The sequence below is a fragment of the Pelobates fuscus genome, chromosome 7, assembly GCF_036172605.1.
Source record: "Pelobates fuscus isolate aPelFus1 chromosome 7, aPelFus1.pri, whole genome shotgun sequence".
Lineage (NCBI taxonomy): Eukaryota > Metazoa > Chordata > Amphibia > Anura > Pelobatidae > Pelobates > Pelobates fuscus.
In genome coordinates this window covers 69,427,972-69,454,447 of record NC_086323.1, presented here as the reverse complement: position 1 = coordinate 69,454,447, position 26,476 = coordinate 69,427,972, and the positions used below count along the sequence as shown (strand labels likewise).

Here is a 26,476-nt window from a genome sequence, read left to right as displayed (position 1 = left end):
ACCTTTCATCATGACATCCTTGTTGGGGTTTGCTTCTTTTTGCCACCTCAAACTCAAACTATCATACAACACAATCAAACTATATCTGACAGGCATCCAACATCACATGCTAACTCTACAACCAAACAACTCTAGTTTCATGTCCTCTTACCAAGTTAAGAATATCCTTAGCGATCCGAACCAGAGATCCAGAGATCCGAACCCCCGCATACGGCTCAGAGGCTACCTATAGATTTTCATATTTTTAAAGACTTGTCCAACTTACTAGATTTAAAACCTTTTGACTCCAGCACAAATCTGGTCATTAAAACAGCAATATACGTAGCCTTTTATGGTTTCCTGAGACCAAGAGAATTCACCACCATGAACACGACACAGTCTACTCACATCCTGCTTCATTCACACTTAACAAAACACATGGACCATTATATCCTGACTCTGCCCCATTCCAAAACCATTCAACATGCTCCTCCAGTAGAGGTTAAGTACTATCCTACTCACAACAGGTGGTGCCCCGTCAAGCTACTGGACTCATATACCCAGCATAGCAACGCACCACCATCACAACCACTTTTCATTCTACAAGGTTCGGTACTCACTACTACCACCTTTATGACCCACGTCAGGTCTTTACTAACACAGCTAGGCCTCAAATCAGCTAACTATTCCGGTCATGACAATGGTTACGTTGATATACCTGTGACTGCTGTCGTGGCATAACAGGCATGTTTGTAACCCATAATGCACAACAACAAAAAATAAATAAATAAAAAAATCTGCCGACAAGAAGGTTGGAAGCTAGATCACGCACAAGGAAGGGACTCAATGCTGAAATCTGGACTTTAAGTGTTGATACACCTAGACCAGCTAGAAACCCATCCTGCAGGAAAGACAGGATATCAGGTATGGAGGGATTATCTGGAACACAGCCTTTCAGAACACACCAGTTCAGGAACTTTATCCAAATCCTAAGATAAATTCTTGGACATGAACAATTCTTGATGAACGAACAGATGCCAAAATAACCTCACTCAATTTGTCCAAAAGCCACTGCTCACGGAGGATCATCCTTGCAGCAACCATGCCATCAGTTTGAACATTTCCAGAGTCTCTTCTGGAAGATGCACATTCTCTATGAAGTTGCTTGAAATTGGAAGAACCCAGCGTGAAATAGTCATACGCTCTATTTTGGAAAACCAGCTTCGGTTTGGCCAGAAGGGAACAATGGCTAGAACCCTTGCTTTTTCCCCATCTGATCTTTTGAATTATCCTTGGTATCAAGGCTACCGGAGGCAAAACATATCCCATGTTCAAGTTCCAGGTGAGGGACAAGCAGCCTAGGAAGTCAGGAAAGTCACAAGCTTTGCTTCTAACCAGGCAGTGGATTTTCCAGTTTTTTATTGGGACCATAAGATTGATGTCTGGTAAGTCGAATCGGAATACCAGTCTCATGAACATCTGGGGTTTTAGAGACCAACGTTGTCTGCCGAGGTATATCTAACGTTTAGAGTACCTCTGATATGAGTTGCGGAGAGTGATGTTACTTTTGACTGTGCCCATGATATGGTACCACAGATCCTGTAGAGAATTTAAGTTTGTGCCTCCTTGACGGTTCACGTAAGCAACCGTGGTGGCGTTGTCAGACTGAATCCTTATGGCTTGGTCTGCAGCGACAGGACTGAAAGCTACCAGAGCATTCATAACTGCCTTCAGCTCTCTGAAGTTTAAGGACTCTTTTGCTTCATTCGAAATCCATTTCCCCTGAATGAACTGTGAATCTAGATGGGCGCCTCAACCAGTTTGGGAGGCATCTGTTCGAATGAAAGGCCTCTGGAAAGGTTGTTTGCATTTTCCCACCAATCTAGTGGTTTTCTTACTGTGCTTGACAGGTAGATAACTGCATCCAAATCTTCCTTCTTTCTTGACCATTCTGCCAGAATGTTCCATTGAAAAGGTCTGATTCTACTCCTTTTTTTTTGGGCAATCCTTATTTTTGAGTGCATAAAGAAGCAGAACAGTCACAAATGCGTGGGCCATGCCCCAACAGCATGTACCCGCTACACAGTAATAAACAACATTGCAGAAAGGCATGACATGGGAATACAGTGCACAGGTTTTTTTCCATAATGACTCGAGAACGGTTATTGAGCTGAGATAGTAGTGGTGTGAGATATGAAAGTCAGTATCAGAAGAGTGTGAACATTATTAAAAGATAATCAAACTCAATAGAACCTGGCTACACATAGGTAAAGGGTTACTGCAGTGTAGTTCAGTAATTAGCGTTACCTTACAATAAATCACTGCAGTGTATCAGATGCTTGGCTATACGTGTCTGAGTGAGAGATATTACCGGAGATTCAAATAAAAGGAACAGCAGACTTGGCGCATGTTAAGATAGTTTAGGAAGCGAATAATTAAGCTATTTTACCAGTAGCTATACATCTCAGCTAGAGAGGTGTCCTAGAGGCCTTCCTCCACGTTCATACTTATAAAATAATATTAGGTAGGGTAAAACTTAATAGACAAGGTGGCTGGAGTATCTTGCCCACATTATAGTAAAGTTAAAGTAAAGTTAGGGTAGCCAGAAACAGTGATTGTGGTCACTATGGCAGTCTAAGAGTCAAGCGGAACACTCCGTTAATGATGTACTGTCAGGGGAGTACCTGAGCGAAGGGAAGGTAGGTCACAGCTTTATCAGAGGGAACATATAGGGTAGAAGTAGTTAAGATGAAGTGCTGTGGTGGAAGTTGGACAGTCTATGGCAGATGTAGGTCGTTAGGAGGAGCGTGGGTTTGCATCCCCCTTGCAAGCCAGAGGCAATCTAGGAGATATTTATGTCTGTGTTACCCTGGGGCACGGGGGGGGCCTTATTTGTCAACAGGTAGGTAAGTGCTGTGGCCGTCAAAGTAAGGTGTCAACTTGTTCAATAACATTATACAATGGTAAACTCTGTGTGGTGGGGTGATGTCCTGGCAGATTGTATAATTGTCCAGATTTTATTTTCAGGTTGTGGCTGCGACATTGGGTGCTCCGGTTGGTCGTCTGGGGACCAATTCAGCAGTGCTGGCAGTGTCCCAACTCTGTGGATTCGTGGGCCTCTCCGTAGGTGCTGTCAGGGCCAGTGAGTCCGGGGGGAGATCGAGCTGCCTCGGTATTGTCGGCGCCTCTTGGTGACCAGTAAGGTATGGGCTGGGCCCCAGCCCTACCTCATGTGTTGCGCTCACAGAAGGGAGGTCAATTGTTGCAGGGTTGTCCTCCAGGCCAGCGTTGCACCAGAGAGATTTGAGTAGAACGTGAGAGCCATATCTTCAAAAAGGTAAGTCGGTTGGTCCCTGGCAGCCGCCAGGACCGCAGATCTATCTCTTTGGGTCTGGAACTGCAGGACTACATCTCTTGGAGCCATGGCTGGAGCCTTAGCAGGCTTTGGAATGCGGAATATTCTGTCCAGTACCACCAATTTAGCCAACTTGGGGATTAGCAGTGTTGTGAGGAGCAGTCAAGTAAAATGGGGTAATTCAGCATCTGGCATGCTGTCGTTAATACCCCTGATCTTGAGGTGCTTTAGATCGCATTTGTCTTCCAGCGCGGCAAATCGTAGGTCATTCTGCATAGACTGCCGTCTTAGCGCCTGAACCTCTTGTTGCAGCTCCTTGATTTGACTGTCCTGGGTGTTCGTGGTGCTCTCTACGGCCCAGAGTCGTCCATTGAGGCCCTGCAGGGTTTCCCGTATTGAGGCCACATCTGCTGAAAATTTTTTTGTTGTGGTCCACCATAAGTTCCCTGACGGCCTCCATGCTCACCGGCGTGGGGGTTGCAGCGGGTGCGCACATTCTGAGCAACACAAAAGTTTTGTTTTGCTTGTGGCCTTTATACGGACAGGAGCGGACATCTTATCTTCTCAGCTTTATCCGGTGAAGCAGAACTGGACATATTCTATAGACAAAAGAAAAGAAAAGAAAAACAAACAAAAACACACATTTTCTAAAATTAGGAGGCATGCGATAAAGGTTAAATTTTCAAGGGAGATGTAAAAGTAAATTCCCACCTCAAAAACCTCACCACTGTGTAGGAGGGCTGGTGACACGGAGTACCTGTTCTGGCAATCACCCCTGGGGTCAGACAGGTTCTGCACAGCTTTTAATTTCTAATTTAGCGCCATATTTTCCAACTTCTAAACTGCGCATGCGCAGTGGCGCGATCAGAAGTTCAGCAGAACACAAACGTCTCCTGGGCGAGCGTTCCACTGCTGTGTGCATGCGTCCATCCTGCAATATGGGAGGCCCAGCGCAACGAAACGGAAGCCTCTGCCGCTCAGCTCCCACCTGGGGAGCTTTCGGGCTCTCACTTCACCGGCCAGCAGCCTGTGCTTGGCCCGTCTGTCCCGTGTGCTGGGACAATAAGAACTGTGGTACTTTGGAGGTACAGGGGTTATAAGGGAAGCAGCAGGCGGGATCTCAATTGACTATTTAAATTTTGGGGGGAGCTTCTTGTCCACTGGAGAAGATACAACCCACTTGTTACAGTACTGCCACTATACGTGAGGAAAAAAAGTGGGTTACAGGAGCATGTGCTCCTCCCAAGCAACCAGGGACATTCAAAGATGGCCAAAAAGTACCAGTCAAGTATGAGTCTTGTCAGACTAACAACAGCTACCTGTATACACATACTTTTTATTTTTTTCCTTCCTTTTTTTCTAAATTTAAGATTTATGTATTACAAGCATGTATATCACACCACAACAGTCACTTATAGTACCTTGAAGCCTAATGTGCTTTATCCACTGTGGATATTATCAGTGATACCATCCTATAGAGGTTACAGTGACACTATCACCAGGTATTTTCTACACACCAACATTTTACTTAGGGTTAGGCATCTTTTGGTATTCCAGATGTTGTGGACTGCATCTCCCTTGTTGCTTTGCCAGCATTATGGCTTTAAGAGGTTTAGATGTGGCTGTGGATCCTCAAATAAACCTGGGAAGTTAAATAGTGGGCTCACAGTAAAAGGCAGGGGTAAGCTTAGCTTCCTCCTGGGATAGCACTCAGGAAGGGGCCTTTAGCTGCACATATTTTTGAAAATTGCAAACTGTAGGACTATGTTGATAGGTTAAGGACCAGATCGTTGGGATAGACAATAACACTAATTGTATCTCACAAATGTCAAATTCTGACAAATGGCCTAAAACACGTACACGTACATCTGAAAGGCATAAGCACTCACCAATGATTGGACTAAAACTGTAAGGCACTCTTTTCGCAGGTCTACATGTAAACTGGAAAAACTCTCTTCAGACCAACACTTCACAAAATATTTCTCAATCCACCTATTTATTAAAAAAAACAAAAAACAGTTTAGTAAATCAAATTAAGATGATAGCACTTTTACATAGATATAATAAATGACAAACCATGGAACATGGTCACTATAGCATCAATTAAAAAAAAAAAAAACACACAAAAAAAAAAAAAATTTAATACAAATACTAAATAGAACCACCAAAACATAAAAACAACAATGTGCATCTTGATATAGCCACTTGTGAAACCCTTAAAACATTCATGAAGAGCACAAAAAAACTTTAATCATCTTCAGTCCCAAGATAAGAGACACTCTCAATAAACATAAAATACAGGTACGACACAAGACATTTATAAACCATTACATATACAGAAAATGGGCAGATAGATATGCCAACTCTTATCTAAACTACTGTTTGTAGATACTAGCAAGCTATACTATGCCCTAGAAAAATAACAAAAAAAAAAAAATCTTAGTCCAATCTGGATTTTAACACTTATTAAAATGTTGCGACTCACCTCATACAAGAATTGTACAATTGTTTTTCTCCAAGAGAATAAGCAATAGAAAGGCATTCGAACACTGAATGCTGCATTCCGACCTGTGGCTGAAACAAAAATACAAAACAATAATATCTTCATCAAAATTCATCAATAACTGCAAATACCTACATATATCAGTAACACCAAAGAAGCACATAAATAAATTGTATCCGTGGTCTGCAATACCAAATACCGTTCATCCCATTCTCTGGTGTTACATTTTTTTTTTTTTTTTTTTTTAAAGTTTGTTCGCTTCCTACATATTCTGTTCCAAAAATAAGAGTACTGTTACAATGAAACAAAGGAGAATTATAGTTCTTGAAGCCTAACACTCCCACCCCAGTGGTGTTTACTACCGAACTAAATTGCAAGAATCTCTAAATTACGCATTTAAGGATAGCAGAAATATAGAACAGGTGATGAACATCAAGTATTGTGATGCTCTGTCAGCCCTACACTCACCTGCACTGTTACAAAAGGCAACCTTCTGTCTGTTACACTCAGTTTTACATAGATGGCCACTCTACGGCTATTCACATGGTTTTTTTTTTCCATGCTTTATCTTTTCATCATAAATTTTATAATTGCCTGTTTCTTCTTTCTTATGCTTTTCACACCCACTTCAGAAGGAATATCGATCTAATCAATCAGTGTCCTATCCCGAGGAATGCTAGAAAAGTGCATTGGGCATGCCTGACAGATTTACACATGAGCAGATCTCTTCACCTTCCTGACAGGGGGAGAAGAGAGTTTGTCTGATCAGTGTGATTCGTGCAGAGCAGGTTTCAGTATCTGGTTACTCTCTCCTGCTGCATAATGATGCCCTATTTCAGTCATTAGTCGACTGGTCTGAAAACAGATGGGTGGGCTGAAGCAGCTCACCTAGCAGGGAGGAATGCCCAATAATGCAATTTGATCAAGCTAAGGTAAGTCTATAATCATTTATTATATACTTGTCAAAGGTTTTCTTGATACATACATACTGTGACAGAGTCTATGGGAGGGTAATAGAAGGAAGGTATCTAGGACCCAGAATCCTCCATAGTCTATACTCATTCACCTGCCCAATTAGCAACTGCTGAGGCTTTAATTAGCAGGTCTCAGAGCAGAAAGAGTCAGATACAATCTAACCTGCAGAGAGAGAGCAGGTCTGTGCAGAGCAGCATCTAAACAATGTGCTAAAGGTTGGTGAAACCAATGCTTATTTTTGATTTGTGTAGTTTATTACCCTGGAGAGTAAGGGACATTTCTTTATGTTTAGTTAGTGCTCAAATTTGAGCTAGGATTTATTTTGTAGATTTTCCTTTCTGTTGTGCTGCAGTTTTTGAACAAACTGATTGCTGTATGGATTTTGTGCACGCTATAAATAAACCACACAATTTTTGCACCAGAGACTGTTGTTCTATGCCTGTTACCCTAGAGGACTGTGTTGCTTTGCCCATAAAGGTCACAAGACGGTGGAGAATGCGGGCATTTAAAGCACATTTATACGGTCTGTGGGTATAGAGGCCTAAGGTACTGCGACTCTGCAAACTGAGACTGGTTGTTTGAAACAGAGGCCTGCAGATGTGGTGTGTGTGGTATTTAGCAAGTGGCTGAAAAAAGAAAAAAAAAAAAAAAACAAGCAAGATGGAAGAGTTGGTAAAAGCCTTGGTACAGGCCACTACTACCCAGCAAGACACAAACCGTGTAACAGCGGCGCAGATCAGTAGCCTCATGGAGACACAGCGACAGGCTGTTGCGGTCCAACAGGAGACAAACCGCTTATTGGCCACACAAATAAACTGCATTATGGAAACTCAGCGGGAAGACAGAGACAAACTAACAAGTGCTTTGCAACAAACCATGCTGTCAAGTGTAACTATCCCTACTATGGATAGGGGGCGCCGGATTAGAGTTACTGACTTTTTAAATAAAGTGAGTGAGGTTGATGACATGGAGGCTTACCTGACAACCTTTGAAAGGATTGCTACCAAAGAAGGATGGCCTCCAGGTCAGTGGGCAGGATTATTAGCCCCTTGCCTCAGTGGAGAATCACAGAAAGCGTATGATGATTTGCCTCTCAGCCAAGCACAAGACTATGACTGATTGAAAGCGGAAATACTAACACGACTTGGAGTTACGCCTGCAGTGTGAGCCCAAAGATATAATGCTTGGGTTTATGATACAGAGAAACCTACTAGGTCACAAATGTATGACCTCTTGAGACTTGCCCAGAAGTGGCTACAGCCAGAAATCAACTCTGCTGCAGTAATCATTGAAAAGGTGGTTATGGATCGCTTCCTCAGGAGTCTGCCGATAGCACTACGGAAATGGGTCAGTCAAGCGGATCCAAAGGACCCTGAAGAAATGATGAACTTGACAGAGAGATACCGGTTTGCTAATGAAACTCAGAGTAAAGAACCTTACCTCAACGCCAAATTGCAAGGTAACAGGATACCTTCAAAGAAGTCTGGTGGGTTTAAAGAAACCGATGGGAAAAAAGATTCTGTACAGACCCATAGACAGACTGACTACCTGGAAAATTGGGTACCCAGGTTCCCAACCCGGCCACAAGGCCAGACTGAGAAAGAGAAAGTGTTATAGATGTCAGGAGATTGGACATATTGCACATAACTGAGCACAGACTGATGAACCTATGGAATGTAATTTGGGGAGGGGGGAGAAACATGGTGCAATGTTGGTATACACACACAAATGTCTGCTTTAACAAGTACTGGTGTTATTAATCATGTCAAATCTGTAAATATGGAGGGGAGGAGTGTGCAAGCACTCTTAGATTCTGGGAGTGAGGTTTCATTGGTAAAGAGATCTTTACTTCAGAGTGAGCAAGTTGATAAAATTCACGTGTTGGATATAATATGCATACATGGTGACACCCACACGTATCCCACGGCCGAGGTGGAATTTGCTACCGCGGTAGGGGTGATAAAACATAGAGTTGGGGTGGTACCATCATTGCCTTATGATGCTGTATTGGGGCGTGATTTTCCCCTCTTTCGGAAAATTTGGGAAGATACTGTAATAAAACAGGATAAACGTACAGAGGTAGAGGCAGAAACAGTGGGGTTAGAGAATGGTTTCCCTTTTTCTACGATTGATTTGGAGCAATATAGTGAAAATGAACCCACTGTCGTATGTTTGGGTGAGGAAGGGGAACACAATGAAAGTGATTCCTCCCAAGTAGACAATCTAAGGGAAGAGGTGGAGTTCCATCATCTAGGTATTAGCTCAGGAAATTTTAGGGCTGCCCAATGGGAGGATCAAACATTGGTAGCTGCCCGTAACAATGTTCAGGTAGTGGAAGGTACTCCTGTTAACCCGGAAACCCAATTGTCCCTTCCCTATTTTGCAGAAAAAAATAATTTACTTTACCGAGTAGAGAGGAGGGGGGTTGAAGAGGTTGAGCAATTACTGGTACTTCAATCCCACAGAAACCTAGTCTTAAAACTAGCTCACAGCCATGTATTGGGGGGGCATCTTGGGATTGAAAAAACCAGGGAGAGAGTACTAAGAAGATTTTACTGGCCAGGAATTTACTCTGCTATAGAGCGATTTTGCAAGTCATGCCCAGAATGCCAAAGAAAGGCTCCATTCCAAACTTTCCGTAATCCCCTCATTCCTCTTCCCATTATAGAAGTCCCATTTGAAAGAATTGCTATGGACCTGGTTGGTCCTTTACTTAAATCCGCTAGGGGGCACCAATATATATTGGTAGTACTAGATTATGCTACCCGGTATCCCGAAGCTATACCTTTAAGAAATACCTCAGCTAAAACCATTTCCAGAGAGTTAATGTTTATGTTCAGCCGGGTTGGACTACCTAGAGAAGTACTTACAGACCAAGGTACTCCTTTCAGGTCACGAGTGATGAAAGAGCTATGTAACTTATTGAAGATTAGTCAAATGAAAAGTTCAGTGTATCACCCACAAACTGATGGGTTAGTGGAAAGATTTAATAAAAACATTAAAAGCAATGCTCCGTAAGGTAATTGATAAAGATGGTAAGAATTGGGATTGTTTGCTCCCATATCTAATGTTTGCTATCAGAGAAGTCCCCCAAGCTTCCACAGGGTTCTCACCTTTTGAATTATTATATGGCAGACATCCTAGAGGTCTCCTTAATGTTGCAAAGGAAACATGGGAACAGGAACACACGCCTCATAGGAGTGTTATTGAACATGTGGCACAAATGCAGGATCGCATTGAGGCCATAATGCCAATTGTCAGGGAAAATATGGAGAGAGCTCAGGAAGCCCAGAAAGCTAGTTATAACAAGAATGCTAGACTTAGGGTCTTTCAACCTGGAGACAGGGTTATGGTACTAATCCCCACAGTAGAAAGTAAATTCCTGGCAAACTGGCATGGCCCATACGAGATCATTGAACGAGTCAATGAGGTTAATTATAAGGTGAGACAACCTGGCAGAAGAAAGCCCGAACAAATATACCACATAAATTTACTTAAACCCTGGACAGACAGAGAGGCCTTGATGACCATGACAGATAAAGTTCCTCTGACCAAAGTAGACAAAGTACCAGAGGTTAACATTGCTGACACTCTAGCACCTCATCAGAGAAATGAGGTCTGAGAGTTTGTTCTTAGAAATCGGGATGTGTTTGCTCCAGTACCCGGAAAGACTCATGTTATTAAACATGACATAATTACGGAACCTGGAAAAAGGGTTAACTTAAAACCCTACCGAATCCCAGAGGCCAGAAAAGAAGCCATCAAAGCAGAGGTCCGAAAGATGCTTGAGCTAGGGGTTATCGAGGAATCACAAAGTGAATGGAGTAATCCTATAGTGTTGGTACCCAAGCCAAATGGAGAAATCAGATTCTGTAATGATTTCAGAAAATTAAATGAGATATCTAAATTTGACGCTTATCCCATGCCTAGGGTTGATGACCTAATAGAGAGATTAGGACGGTCCAGATATCTGACTACATTAGATCTGACTAAAGGTTACTGGCAAGTTCCCTTAACGGAGCGGGCCAAAGAAAAAACAGCTTTTTCCACACCAGATGGTTTATTTCACTATAGAGTCTTACCTTTTGGGTTGCATGGTGCACCTGCCACCTTCCAAAGAATGATGGATAGAATCCTTAGGCCCCATAGTGAATACGCGGCTGCCTACCTTGACGATGTGGTTATACACAGTACAGATTGGGAAACACACCTTCCCCGAGTTCAGGCAGTAATAAAGTCTATACGAGATGCAGGTCTAACTGCCAATCCATCCAAATGTACGATAGGTTTGGAGGAGGCTAAGTATTTGGGCTACACTATTGGGAGGGGTCTCCTGAAACCACAGAAAAGTAAGGTAGATGCTATTGTGGAAAGAAACAAGTTCGGGCATTTCTGGGCTTAGTGGGCTAATACCGTAGATTCATACCTAACTTTGCTACGATCGCAAACCCGTTGACAGAACTAACTAAGGCAAAAAGCCCAGTTATGATTACGTGGACTCCCGAGGTAGAGAAGGCATTTAGTACCCTGAAGGAGGTTTTGTGTGCTGACCCAATTTTGGTTGCCCCTGACTTTACAAAAGAATTTGTGGTACAGACAGATGCGTCTGATGTGGGCCTAGGAGCGGTTCTTTCTCAGGTACACAGGGGAGAAGAACATCCCATTATGTACCTGAGCAAGAAGCTGAATCCCCATGAACAGAGATACTCAGTGGTTGAGAAAGAATGCTTAGCCATAAAATGGGCACTGGAAACACTTAAGTTTTATCTGTTGGGGAGAAGGTTCAAACTTGTCACAGATCATGCGCCATTGACGTGGATGAGACATAACAAGGAAACAAATGCCAGAGTAACTAGGTGGTTCCTTAGTCTTCAGCCATATAACTTCTCTATGGAGCATAGAGCTGGTAAAGACCCGGGGAATGCAGATGGTTTATCCAGAGTCCATTGTTTGTTGTCAAAGGTCGCTACGACCGATGGGTCTAAGCTGGCGGGGGGGATATGTGACAGAGTCTATGGGAGGGTAATAGAAGGAAGGTATCTAGGACCCAGAATCCTCCATAGTCTATACTCATTCACCTGCCCAATTAGCAACTGCTGAGGCTTTAATTAGCAGGTCTCAGAGCAGAAAGAGTCAGATACAATCTAACCTGCAGAGAGAGAGCAGGTCTGTGCAGAGCAGCATCTAAACAATGTGCTAAAGGTTGGTGAAACCAATGCTTATTTTTGATTTGTGTAGTTTATTACCCTGGAGAGTAAGGGACATTTCTTTATGTTTAGTTAGTGCTCAAATTTGAGCTAGGATTTATTTTGTAGATTTTCCTTTCTGTTGTGCTGCAGTTTTTGAACAAACTGATTGCTGTATGGATTTTGTGCACGCTATAAATAAACCACACCATTTTTGCACCAGAGACTGTTGTTCTATGCCTGTTACCCTAGAGGACTGTGTTGCTTTGCCCATAAAGGTCACAATACATACATACATATATCTCAAGAAAAAAAAAAATACAAATATATGTTTTATTTTTAAAGATTCTTTACTTTACTTTTTTTTTTTTACATTTTCAATAAATACATAAACAGAAATAGAAGGATTCAGGAGTAATGTAGAACCAATGTCAGCATATAAAAAAACACATATTTTGCATCAGATTATACATTTGTTGTAATACAAGGTCTGAAGGTCATAAGCAATTCTAAACATTGGGATGTTGCTTTGCTCTCTAGTAAAGGCTCCCTTAAGGGGTTAAAGATTTGTTTAAAAGTGTTCCATTTAAATGTCCATACCCTCCGTCATGGCCACTTTTACAACAGGTTTCGTTTTAATATGGCCACCTCTTTCCAAACAACATTCATAAGTCATGTTACATTTTACCCATTTTTCCCCAGAAACAGCCATTTAATTTAACAGCAGTGGTAATGTCACACCAGAAGGACTGCAGGGATTTGTTGTGGCCCGGTGCTCAGAACACATTCTAGCATGCTTACAGTGTGGAACTTGAGCTTACATTCAGCAAATAGCACAGAGAGGTAATGAAGAAGCAAACTTTCTTATAATTGTTTATCAAGCAGAGGGCTGTGCCTTGGCTTCCAGAAAAACATCCATTTGTCATACTATTTGAAGACTATTTCAATAAAAACTGAAGATTTGGGGGCAAATCAGTCAAAGTAATGTAACCCATGTCAGTGCATAGCAATAACCCAGCTCCTGAGTGGTTTACACTGATTAACCTTAGGTTGTTGTTTTTTTTACAAAAAAGACTGAATTTCAAAATTTAGACTTAAAGAGTCAAATCAGATAACTTTTTAAATTTTGAAATTTGTCATTCCATTCACCACAATTAATTTTTTAGTGAATAAACCCACAATGTTAATATGTTCTGAAGATGGAGAGTCTTCAACCAATGGATTGGGATAATGCCTTAATCATGGGCGTTCATTGGCATTACAATTGCAGGGGGTGAACAGTTTGTTGCTGATCCCCTCCCCTCCCCACCCCCCCCTTTACACGATAACCTAGCAATAATGCAAAATATTCTCTAAATGGACATTTGAAATATCCTACTCACTAAGGTTTATTGTCATTATAATGCAAGTAGTCTTAGCATGCAGTCCCCTATTTTTTGAATCCAAAATTAAGAAATACATATTTTAAACTTCTATAGCACTGAATTCCAGTTTAGCTGATCAGGATGCCCCACCAGTCCTTGGCCCCCATACACTAAGGTTGCTCCCTGAAGTTCGGCAATGTCCGGATACTGGTTCCCTAAACCGCCGTCTTGCTGTTGGCGGCAACGATGCCCCCTGCCTCCAGTACCCTATGGGAGATGTCCAGGCAAGTCCTCACCCGGTGGCGTCTATCCGTAGTTCGGAGCAGTGAGGTCTTGACGTGGTCCAGAGTTATGTAAAGAAGCAAGCGGTTGCGAAAGATCTCACAGACCCGCACTCGATCAAATTCATGGAGAAGCCCCTCCTCTTCTGTTGTTTCAAGTATGTAAGCAGGTTGCAGAAGTGTACAACACAGCTTATGCCCGCAGGAACCTGGCAGTAGCGAACCCAACAGTCAGTGAGTAGCCAAGTTTTGTGGCCAAATTGCGCTAAGAACCGTAAGTATTTGGCTTAATAATTAGATATTTGAAGGCGCTCCAGTCACATGCCACTAGCTTGGTTGGCTGTCAAGTCCCACGCATAAGTGATTTATATATATATATATTTTTTTTATACACCTGCAGTGACATTCCGTGTACAAACCGACCCCCAATTTGACACTAAAAAATTTTTTCAAACAAAAACACAGTCTTATACATGGAAAAATACTGTATTTGTCAAGCTGTTTTGGAACCCAAATATAAATGTATTTTTGACAGGACTACTTTAAGACATGCCTGCTTACATGACCATCTGTAAGAACTGTACATATTGCTAGTCACAAGAGACTATTCTTAAATCAATATATACAGATTATTTCTCTTACACTTTTACTGCTTCATCTTGAAAGTGGGTAATTGAAGAAAACAAGTATGTAATGAGTATATGTATTAAAAAGACTCACTAGGGACATTATGGTTTATATGCACAACACAACTACAGCTTTTCATATGGGTGCAGACCCATGATATTTACCCCGCTGATTATTACTTTTCCAACCACATCCTCAATTTGTACTATGCACGTTTACATATTTCTTGCAATTTCCAACTCATTAAAGAGTTAAATTTACTAAAGGTTTATTCAAATAGTTAGAACACTATAGCGTTAGGAATAAATGTTTATATGCCTAACACTATGGTGTTCTTTTAACCCCTTCAGGACGGAGTCAATAGTGCACGTTCTGATCAAAACAAAACGTAAACAAAAACTGGAATTTGCGCTATATGTCTGTTCAACCGTAATTCACCGCTGTCACATTAAGTGCACCCACACTTATTATATATCATTTTGTTCAGGAGAAACAGGGCTTTAATTTATCAATAACTATTCATATATGGAACATAATTTATTATGAATAAAATGTAAAAAAATGTGAGAAAATAAGTTTTTTTTTTAAATTTGTATTTCCGTCTGCCATTTTAGCTGTGACTGTCATAATACTGTTAGGTTTTACTGCAACAAAATGCACATATTTGTAATCAGCGATGTCTCACGAGTACAACAGTACCCCCCATTAACAGGTTTTATGGTGCTTTGGAAAGTTACAGGGTCAAATATAGAACGTTCCATTTTCAAATAGAAATTTGCCAGATTAGTAATGTTACCTTTGAGACGGTGTGGTAGCCCAGGAAAGAGAATTACCCCCATAATGGCATACCATTTGAAAAAGTAGACAAGCCAAGGTATTGAAAGTGGGGTATGTTTAGTCTTTTTTAGTAGCCACTTAGACACAAACACTGGCCGAAGTTAGCGTTCATATTTGTTTTTGTGTGAAAAAAGCAAAAAACGAATATTTGGCCAGTGTTTGTGACCAAGTGGCTACTAAGAAAGACTGGACATACCCCACTTGCAATACCTCGGGTTGTCTACTTTTGCAAATGGTATGCCATCATGGGGGTAATTCTCATTCCTGGGCTACCATACGCTCTCAAAGGCAACATAACTAATCTGGCAAATTTCAATGTGAAAAAAATGAAATGCAAGCCTTATATGTGACTCTCTAACTTTCCAAAACACCATAAAACCTGTACATTGGGGGTACTGTTATTCTCGGGAGACTTCACTAAACACAAATATTAGTGTTTTAAAACATATTACAACAATAATATAGTCCATAAAAGTGCTGTTCGTTTGTAAAAAATGCAAAAAACTTCACTTTTACTTAAAATATCATCGTTGTAATACAAGTTACCAGTTTGAAACACTAATATTTGAGTTCAGCGAAGTCTCCCGAGTAAAACAGTACCCCCTATGTACAGGTTTTATGGTGTCTTGGAGAGTTACGGGGTCAAATATAGTGCTTGCGAATTAAATTCTCTGCACTCTCCCTGTGTTGTCAGGCATGTCAATCAAATTTTAATTAATCAAATCACATAATTATGTTAAAAGATTACTTAAATATACATGTAGAATTTTAATATATATACATATATATGTAATTAAATTCTACGTGTATACTAAGGTAATCTTTTATGTAATTATATGTATTTATCTATATATATATTTGCGGTTATTTGTATTTTATATATAGATAGATATATATAGAATGGCATTCTAAGTGTATTTTGTTACCAGATATATATATTAATAACAAAATACAGTTAGAATGAAATTACATATGCATATATCATTTATATTAAATTTTGTTTCAATATTTTATTTATTATTTTAATTATACCTATACAATAAAAATGCATTTAATTTATTTTATAATATGTTTAATAATTTTTTTTTACACTACCTACCAGCCTAATATTTTAGACAGTCCCCCTGCTGGCAGATCCATAGCCAGCTATAGGGGGCCATGTGATCGCTCTTTGAGAGCGATCACATGGCCCCCGGGGGCCTCATTTGCCGGAGGGGGGCTGCCTGGGCTCTCAGGCAGCCCCCCAGAAGAGGATCGCGGCAGAGGTGAGTAGTTGCTGGCTCCTGGGGGCTGCAGCCGTTACGGCGTTCCATGCCGCCGCAACGGCTTTAAAGCCCATTTAAAGCGCGACGGCATGGAACGCCGTAACGGCGTTAAGGGGGTTAAGTTGCAAGTAAAGCTTTGAGTGTGCTTATCTAGAATGTTACACATATCATAAGATCTAGAAAGATTGAGGTACTTTATTTGCAGTTTTGGACTTAAAGGACCACTATAGGCACCCAAACCACTTCATTGAGCTGAAGTGGTCTGGGTGCCAGGTCCCCCTAGTTTTAACCCTGCAGTTGAAAACATAGCAGTTTCAGAGAAACTGCTATGTTTACACTGCAGGGTTAATCCAGCCTCTAGTGGCTTTCTCCCTCTGGTCTCGAATGTGCATTCGACTCCACTCGGAAGGAGAGGTCACCAGTGCCAAGGGAGCCATGCGCTGGTTTAAGGTAAGCAAATATATGGTTAATCATTTACTCGCCATCGAACGGGGCCCTAGTCATGTCAACGGTGACTAGGGCTCTATAGCGATAGGAATACATATTTGTATTCCTAATGCTAAAGTGTTCCTTTAAACATAATATTGCCATATAGTGCGACTCAATGCCCAGAATTGGTTTTAAGTCATCCTGTAAGATTTGAAATTAGTACTTGTGTTTTGCAGTTTTGTTAATGTGTGTTTTGTATCACTTTAATATAACGTCAGAATTTGGAGGTTTCAGAAAAAAGATGTATGATCAGTATGTGTGGTTTCCCACCACAAACACATTAAAAACTCAAAAGTAAGACCTAATGCTAAGATTACATTTGTGTTTCATTCTGCCAAAAGCATAGGACCGTATTTCACCGTAAAATAGTCGCAGATTTTATGCTCAATTCAATTCCTTAAAAATGGGGTTGCGACCATTACGTGAAGATTTATTTTTTGAGATATTATATATGTGACCATTATTTGAAGTTTTTTTTTTTTTTAACAGTTGTTGATAACCCTATAGTTGCTAAGAACATAACATTGTTGCACTACATAAACTCTGATCCCGGTCCCCCTGTTTTAGTGAAGAAAATGCATATTTCATAATGCATTACATAGATAAACTAATAGACATAAAATTGATATGTAAAAAAAAAATTCAAAAATCCACTATTAAATATAAAGGATCAGCAGAATGTTCAACATGAGTTTTCAAGAAGAAGAATGTCTCACACGACTTATGCAGTGAAATACGGTATTTTATCCTTTTACTAAAAAGTCTATCATAGTAGAAATTATTGATACGATATAGATTTAACTGTTATATGTCAATATTGAGACTTGTTATTACCAAAGCAGGAGCAAATTAAGTTTATCCTGATCCAAAAACAAAAAACCCTCAATATTCCACTTGCAAACGTGTCTAGACATTTGAAGTGTCCAATACAAAATACATTCTGTTCAGAAGTCAGTGACATCCCTCATACTGCAGACTTTTTAGACACCCTCTAGACAGATGTTAAAAAGGCTTTGATCGGGGGGCGGGGCCTGACAGCAGAGCCGTGAGGACATGAAACTCCAGAGCTTCTGCACTAAACTACACAACTAATCGATTTTCACGACCCAAGAAGCGACTAATCGGGCCACAAAGGCCAGCAAGCGACAATGGAAGCTCAGCAGAGCGGAATGACACCTCACAAACGGCATCACCCAATATACTCACCGGACAGGTGTCCGGGGCCTAGTCACATGGCAAGCGCGGGAGGGACGGCCCCTCTCCCACCGCCACGACTAGATACCTCGACGACTAAGGGCCCCTACTTCCCCCCCTATGGACCGGCGGGGGTGATCCCGGTCCACACTTCACAGGGCCACAAAACCCTACAAACATCCAACAGCCTCAAGTAACCCGCACCTAGATGCCAAGATGGCGGCAGCCGACCGAGCTCCTGGGACTCCACCCGCCCAACCTCTACCAGCACAGCTGACAAGCGATCTCCGCCACGAAGACCGCATAGCGGCAGCTTTCGAACGCTTTTGGGCGCGGTGGAGGGTCACACTGACAAGGACCCAAACAACCACAATGAGCCCTCGACCGACCACTACCTCGCCTGCATGCGGGCCGACTACAGGGCACACGACCGGACCAAAGACCGGTACGAAGCAGCAAAGGGCACTGAGGGCATCGCCCTGTCCTAAAGCTCGCAGACCGCTAACCCGACGCTGCCAACCAGGGCCCCGACGCAACCTGAGAGCCTCCATCCAAGGCCCAACGAGACGCACAATGAAGAGGCACATCCGTAGAACCGGGGCGGCCTACCCGCGGTTCGAACACCCACTGAGAAACACAACCGCACCCAGCACCCGGATGGACCATGTCCCCACAGCAAGGAGACACCCAGAGATACCAACCGCAAGGAGAGCAGAACGGCCATCTCGCCACCAAGGGAAAAGCCCCACCACCCGAGGTACTCACGGAGGTCCGGGAAGCAACGGAGGTGCCCCTGAGGCACTCTTGGCCCGTGACACCGCAGTTCTATGGGACCTTCCGGTTTGTGCCATGCCACTACCGTCTAAAGGAGTTGGCTGATCTTCGCTGCCACACTGCGGCTTGGACTGTTACACCAACACGTTCCTGCAGCATGAGTGGACTCTGTCTCGCATCACCACCCAGCCCTGTTTCTCTGTGATAAGTGGTATCTGAGCTAGGGACTTATAGATGTGTATTGAGGCAGAGGCATTAATGACTTTTATCTTAGCCCTCGTTCCTCCTATTATACTGGTTGATACTTGTACTGCTGGTCCCTCTTACATTACTGATGGGGTGCCCAGAAGCCCTATTCATATATGCTCCCACACATACAGCCTGTGGTACCATCTACAGGTGACCCGCCATATGGTAGGTACGGGCGGCCTTAACATGTTAATCTGGTGTGCCCAGCATATCTCTAACGGCAGACCAACTCCACAGGCTCATAGCCTGTATTGACCCCTTGCACAACACATCTTCAGATAGATCATACGCAAATGCTATTCACTGTTCAGTCCTCCTCGGTTTTTTGTTTTTTAACTTGCCTCGAAAGTGCTGGCATTCTTGACACAGGGGTCAGCCCTAACTTTATTAGTTCAACATGATTAATCCACAGGACTGTATAAGCGCCCTAACTAAACTACTAAGCTTGGAAAAGCGACTGTATAAGCGCCCTAACGAAACTACTAAGCTTGGAAAAGCGACTGTATCAGCGCCCTAACGAAACTACTAAGCTCAGACAAGCGACTGTATAAGCGCCCTAGCTAAACTACTAATCTCAGATAAGCGACTGTATAAGCGCCCTAGCTAAACTACTAATCTCAGATAAGCGACTGTACACATGACAGTGACACAGAAAACATTGATAATTAAGAGATGACACTCTACATAATCACTATCTATAAGCCACTGTTACTAATCGACAAATTAATTCCTTACGACAAATATAGTTACCCAGCTTGTGCCTAATTTGTATTAATAACCAAAAATTGTGCATATAACCTGAATGCTGTACAGCAGTTAACGAATGTGTTTTTTTTTGTCTTCTTTCAACTGTTTGCAAATGCTGCTGTGGCATTGTTGACATATGAATGTTATTTCACGCACAGCAAAAAAAAAAATTAAAAAAAAAAAAAAGCTTTGATCCCTAGCTTTGAATTGCAGGTTTTCAAGAGTTCTTAAGAGATCAGGGTCTAAACAGTCCTTAAAGAGTCTTACAAGTACAGCATGTTTAGCTATTTTTCAATAAACCTTCATAGTCCACTGCTTAAGCAGTAGAGTGAAGCATTTAATCTTGCTGAATTGTGTTGGACACACTCATGCTAACCCCTTCAATAAAAATGCCTTTTTATTGTGACAGTCCTGGCATGCCATTGGGCTTGAAGGGCTGAAATTATGTTTTACTTCCATAAAAATGTACTTTATAAAAAGTATGCTAGTTTGGCTGTGTACCAGTGAACAAGCTGGCAAATGGGCTGAATAAGTAGAACTGGTTTATAATGGTAACACATGTATTAATTATTGAAATTAGCAGATGTAACATTTACTGGCAACTAACTGTAGTGTTTTTGGTTTAATTTATTTTTATTTTATTTTTTATCTCCAGAGAATTTATTAGATTCCAAACATTTCTTTATAATGCACACTGAATATACAAATATATATCTAGAGAGAAATATAAAATCTATCCCTGGAGGGTACATTGTGGCTTGCGGTTCCAAGTAACTTTGGCATGGCTAATAGCATAGGACTACAAATTTCCAGCTCTAAAAAATAACCTTAAAATAAATTATTACCGGGGCATAGCCTGCAAGCCGACCCAGCTAGTTGCATGTGACTAGAGCTCCTCAGGAAAAGCCTTTTATTCAGCTGAAAACACAACTTGCAGAGTGCAATCTTGGTACAAACCTTACTTAACCCCTGAGGTAACACTGACAATTGTCTGACAAACTTCTGCCTGGTTTCTGCGGGCATTCAAGACAAATATTCCTGCGGCCTGCTGTTATACTGAAGGCAGCCGATCCTCTGCCCTGGTCCCCGGTGGTGTGCACTGAAGTCTCACCGGCGACATACCGAAGTATCAAGCGACTCTGGGAGCCGAGGCCTGCCTTTTAAGATGGCCGCCATGCTTGAACCTACAGCTTCTGAGGCCTTCTCACAGCAACCCTCCATTGTAGATCCACTTCTCCAAATGTTTGACCACCTGTGGGAGCGGTTCGGTGAGACTATGTAACCGCATGCTTCCTCAACTTCCCATAGGTCAGGCAGAGGCTTCACAGGTCCAGATTGCCACATGCCGTAGCAAAGTGAGACCTCATTCACATATACCCCAAATGGTGTTGTGGAGCAGGAGACGCAAGTGGAGGCCGCAACTAGTGGCTAGGTCCTGACGACCTAACTTCCATGCTGGCACATACCTACCTTTCTGGTATGACCGCCAAGGACGGCAGGAGGCAATGCCTCTCCCAGGAAGCTTACCAGTCAAATCAATAGGGGCCAGACCACAGTGAGCATTTTCCAGACGAGTGTGGTGGCTGAGGTCCAGTGGGGAATCCCAATGATCTTGTGTGGACTCAAGTACTACGAAGACATCAAAGAAAATAAAAAAAAGTTACCTGCGCTCTCTTCTTAATCCCTATGTATATTTAGACAAATGGAGGTCATTTAGTTGCTCCAATGGCCATTGTAGGGAATGCCCGCCTGCCAATGTCAAGGCAGACCCCCCTAAGCGGGTCCTAACACTGACCCTTCAGCCTGCTTCCTTGAGCTTCTGGCAAAGATATCTCTAATGAGACAGAGAGGGGTATTTTTTTTTATATACACCCCTATATACTTATTAACTCTTAATAGGGAACACAAAGGATGGGCGGCAGCATTGTAACAAGGCTGTGTGATACAAAGTAAATACAAAAAGAGAAGTCCTGCGCTCACTCCCATCACTACTGGGCCGGCAGCAAGGACCACAGTACACATCAGCCCAAATATATAGTAAAAACCAAAGAAGATATCCCTCCCTCTAAGGGCATTGCTTGCTTCTCATATACAGCAAAATATATTTTATTAAATGATTGCTAGAGTTTGATGTCATAATTTCAGTTCACCTATCCAAGTACAAAATATGCTGTAGTTTAATCGCTCTGCTCTCGTGCCCTAATTGATCATGTGAAATAGTTGATCCAGATCACACAGTGGTTTTCACCTCTTGTAACTACAGTCCTATTCTACAGAATGTTGCACTGTTTGTTTGTTTTGATGGAACTGTGCTCATGTTTACACAAGGTATTACATGGAACATTTAGCAATTTACACAATATGGTTTACATATGTTTTGCAGAATTCCTGATAAAATATAAAACATGTTGCATAGTCTTTTAAAGTCCAGGGATATTTACACCTGAGCAACTGTTGCAAAGTTATTGTTCCATATTTATCAACTCCATCCAATTCCATGGACATTTCCGGTAAAATTTACATTTACGGACCATAACACATTGCACCAGAATAGCTTCACATGCCAAGGGACGAGATGGAGATGGGCGGCAGCAACCAACACAAGCATTGTAAGTATAAAGGAAGTAGCGAAAGCAAAACTTCTGTTAATTTGTTTATTTGTATGACCAACAAGCAAAATATTGCTATTTATCATTATGGCAAGATGCTCATTTAATGCTCAACTGCCAGGTTTTACATATGCCTTTCTGTGCTACAGTGAAAGATTTGGCAGATGGAGGATTGAGATCTTTATGTATATATCAGTATCAGCGCATATGCAGTTCTGTTAAAAAAAAAAAATGCTGCTGGGAGAGGTGTTTGCTCAACATTAAAAAAAACAAAGAAGCCATAAATATGGAGAACATGTAGGTTCACCTGAGAATCAAGATATAAGACCCTGACATGCAAAACCTATGTCTACCCACCTATTCAGAAGAGTAAAAACACAAAAGCAATGTACTACTGGATCTTAGCATGGTGGGCTTATTAAGGAGTCTACATAGGTAAATCAGACCTATGATCAGGTAAAGGAAATTCAGGTAAAGCCAAAGACAAGGTATGGAGAAGATCAACATAACGAAAGCAAGGTACCTGAAAGCAGAATAGTAAAAATAGAAGCCAAGTCAATACCATATGAACATACAAAACACTCTTGGGCATCAATACACCATGACAGGGCACAAACAGGTTAGTGTGATGCCCTAATGTTTATGCATAGATGCTTTAACATTTTGAGCATCTGTAAAAAGGAGCATATCACAAAAGACAAGAAAAGTGTGCCAGAATGTAGTGGTCTGCTCACATGACACCAAAATGATGCACAGTGATTGGGAGCCAGAGCAGGGCAAAAAGGGGCCATGATGAGAATCTTGAACGTAGGTAACCCTTAACAAACTAGATGTGCAGTTTCGTCCAAGGTGTTTTCAATGCAAATCTTGGTTTCCCCTTGCAAGTTAGGATTATATTTTAAGTGACTTACTTTGAATTACACAATAAAAAATACCCTATAACGTGTATTAACTGTTTCTAGGCACAATAGAAGAAATAACCTTTTACAACAAATTCTTTATGAACACAAATGGGCGAACTTCAAGAAACAATGCTACTTGACACAGGAGCACGGGTACCTTATGGAAGAATTTGCAGTAGTCTCTTTTCAAAACATAGATAGCCACCTCCTTCAGACCTTCTAGTCCATACATGTCAGCAATAGAAAGTATATGACTGGAAGAAAAATGTAAAACGAAATTAGAACAAAAGAGGTGGAACGGACAAAAAAAAAAACCAAAAAAAAAAAAAAAAACAACCAAAGTATTTTCTATGTTTATTTAAAAACACAATCCTTTGGTGAACCTCCTAACAAGTGCACTCCTATAATGTTATTCACTAAAGTAAGAATTGTCAGGAAGTTAAAGTTATTTTCAAATTTAAGGACAAACAGCTCATCTTCCAGTTTGGCTATTTTGGCCCTAAAGTTTAAAATTCACTCTGAATTCCATTAATTCTCACTTTAAAATAACCATTTAAATGCTATATCAGAACAGAAACATGAACACTTTTTGGACTTATTGGCATTCTGAATGTTTACGTAAAGCATCATATTTCAATTTTTATTCCAATAAAATACAGTTCTCTAGGCCCTAGAAATCTACAAGTTGTCTATATTCTCAGAAGTTGGAATCACCTCTATCTATAGATCATCCTAACTAATTTGGGACTGCAAATCCCTCCTCTCCATCCTTCATAGAAATTCTACCCTCAGAATTCTCGTTACTGTAACAACATTTACAATGGCTTCCCAAGTAACGGATTTCAAGGAAGTCAGGCTTACACATGATGTCTATGAACTTTGTAATTTAAATTGTTTTCAGTCTCTCATTTGCCACAAAGCAATTTCTTAGCAAAGTTTACTCTGCAATATTAAAGCTTCTTCTAGCCTGCCTTATCCTAATGCACTTACCTATAGCAGCATAGACCTTCAAGCATTATACATCTCATATGATGAATGCAGTTTCCTTCCCCCACATCTCCCCACTCCAGATTGTAGGGTTTTTTTTCCTATCACATATATTCAGACACCATCTTGTAAATTGTGTCGGTTTCTAATTTTTACACCTTCAATTCCCACTTTGTTTATCATTTTCCTATTCTATGCTCTCCATTTATCTTTATGAATAAATCCGCTTTCTTTTGTTTATAAAAAAATAAAATAAGAAATCATTTACTGTATTTCTGCATTAAGTAAGAAAACCGAAATAAATGACATCTGTATTATGCTTTACTCAATGTATTTAGTAAAATTTGTTGATGATCTGTAAATAATATATCACTGATGCTTCACTATCTAGAATGCTAGAAAAGAGAAAATAAACAACAAGGATGTCAGCAATCTATTTTCACAAGTCAATCTTAAAATCAATGAAAAAGTACTCATTATTACAATGTAATTTGTTCTCTCTTTAAATTGAATATAGACCGGTAAGCTCAATGCTTTGTTTTCCCAAGATCCATAATATGTTATCACCCTGGGTTTTATGGCTAACCTCAATGGATTTGGCTGTTTGCTAAAAAAAAAAAAAAAAATTTGTTGTTTAGTATGACAACCAAGAAGATGCCATTTTATGACGGGTAAGTTTACAGAAGTCATGTTCTGCAGACTGCATTGCTTTATCCCACTGCAGCAAAAAGCATTAACACAGGTAAAATAGATAATTTAATATAGCTTTATATAGCATAGACTTGGGCATCAGAAATATTTTAGCTTCGTCAGAGCCACATTCGTCCATTAGTTTACGGATGAAATTCAGTCATTTTCGTTTCAGAATTTCATTTTGGAGAATGAAATTCCGATCCATGTTGAGGGCTGCAGCTGCACCTTGCAGCCACTTAGTAGATAACTGCCTAAATTGGTACCCTTGTGAGAGTGCCTTTTTTAAAGGGACACTATAGTTACCAGAATAACTACAGTTTAATGTTGTTGTTCTGGTGTTTACATTAAAAAGCCTGTAGGGCTTCCAGAAAAAAGGCAGTGTTTACATTACTGCCTAGGAACACCTCTAGTCAACATCACTCAGACAACCACTAGAGGTGCTTCCTGGGTCAGTGCAGCACAGTGTGTAATACTGATGGCTCAGCGTCTCCACGCTCTGCATAGAGATGTACTGACTCAATGCATCTCTATGAAGAGATACTGATTGGTGCAGTGCACCATTTTTCTGCCCATGCGCAATAGCCAGACAATGCTTTCCTATGAGAAAACATTGGATTGACGAAGGCTGTCAAATTTGATGATCTCAGTTAAGGAGGCGTAGTGGGGTGGGGCCAGCCGCGACAAGTCCAGACCGATGCTAGAAATAAGGTGGGTAAACGACCTTTCTTAAAGGAAGGAAAGGAGCGGCATAGTTCTATAGAGTGGATTTGCAACTATGTCAGGAATACAGGTTTGTATTCCTTATACTATAGTGTACTTTTAAGGGTACCAAATGAGGGAGCAGTTTGGTAGATGGTTCCTTTTGGTTTCCTGATGATAATCCTATAAGGATCAAGGAGCTATCGGCTAAAAAGCTAAAAGACCCAAATTATGGAAGCCCTAAGCAATAAAGTGGGAGGTGGAACTATTGCAACTCCCCAGACATTGGAAGTGGATGGAGGTACAAAATAATTAGCGGGGTGGACCCACTGTGCGGTCCCCAAGCCCTACTCACATCACCCCCCCATAAAAAAAAAAAAAACACTATTTTTAAATATTACAAGGAGGGAGCCATGAGCCGGTAGCTTCCACCTTGTAATATAAAACTAACAAAACGGTTGAAAAAAAACGAATGCCTAAGTCTAATATAGAGTAAGTGGTGGTAGTTGAGATTGAGAGTAAATAGAGTAAATAGTGTGGATAGAGATGTCACTCTTGAAATGCTAGGGTTCCTATTAAAAAAAACAAAATGCAGAATAAAAATAGATTATTAGATAGAATCTAATGGGTATCCAGGAGTGATGTGTGATATATACCTTTAAGAATAATATCAATAACATATATATACAAATCAATGCAATGAAAGATACCACGGTATAAAAGTCCAGAGATTTGCAACAATTATAGTCTCTGTTTGACAC

The 26,476-nt window shown here is 41.1% G+C and overlaps 1 protein-coding gene across 3 annotated transcripts in view; it reads right to left on the bottom strand.

Annotated features, from left to right (window-relative positions):
* BTBD8 (BTB domain containing 8) overlaps positions 1-26,476 on the bottom strand; it is an 83,482-nt gene that overhangs the window by 21,108 nt on the left and 35,898 nt on the right. For all 3 annotated transcript variants that reach the window (XM_063428386.1, XM_063428387.1, XM_063428388.1), the window contains 3 exons: positions 23,494-23,590; positions 5,820-5,908; positions 5,224-5,326 (listed from right to left, as the gene is read on the bottom strand). In XM_063428386.1, coding sequence (XP_063284456.1) covers positions 5,224-5,326; positions 5,820-5,908; positions 23,494-23,590 — 289 coding nt within the window. The remainder of the gene's footprint in view (positions 1-5,223; positions 5,327-5,819; positions 5,909-23,493; positions 23,591-26,476) is intronic.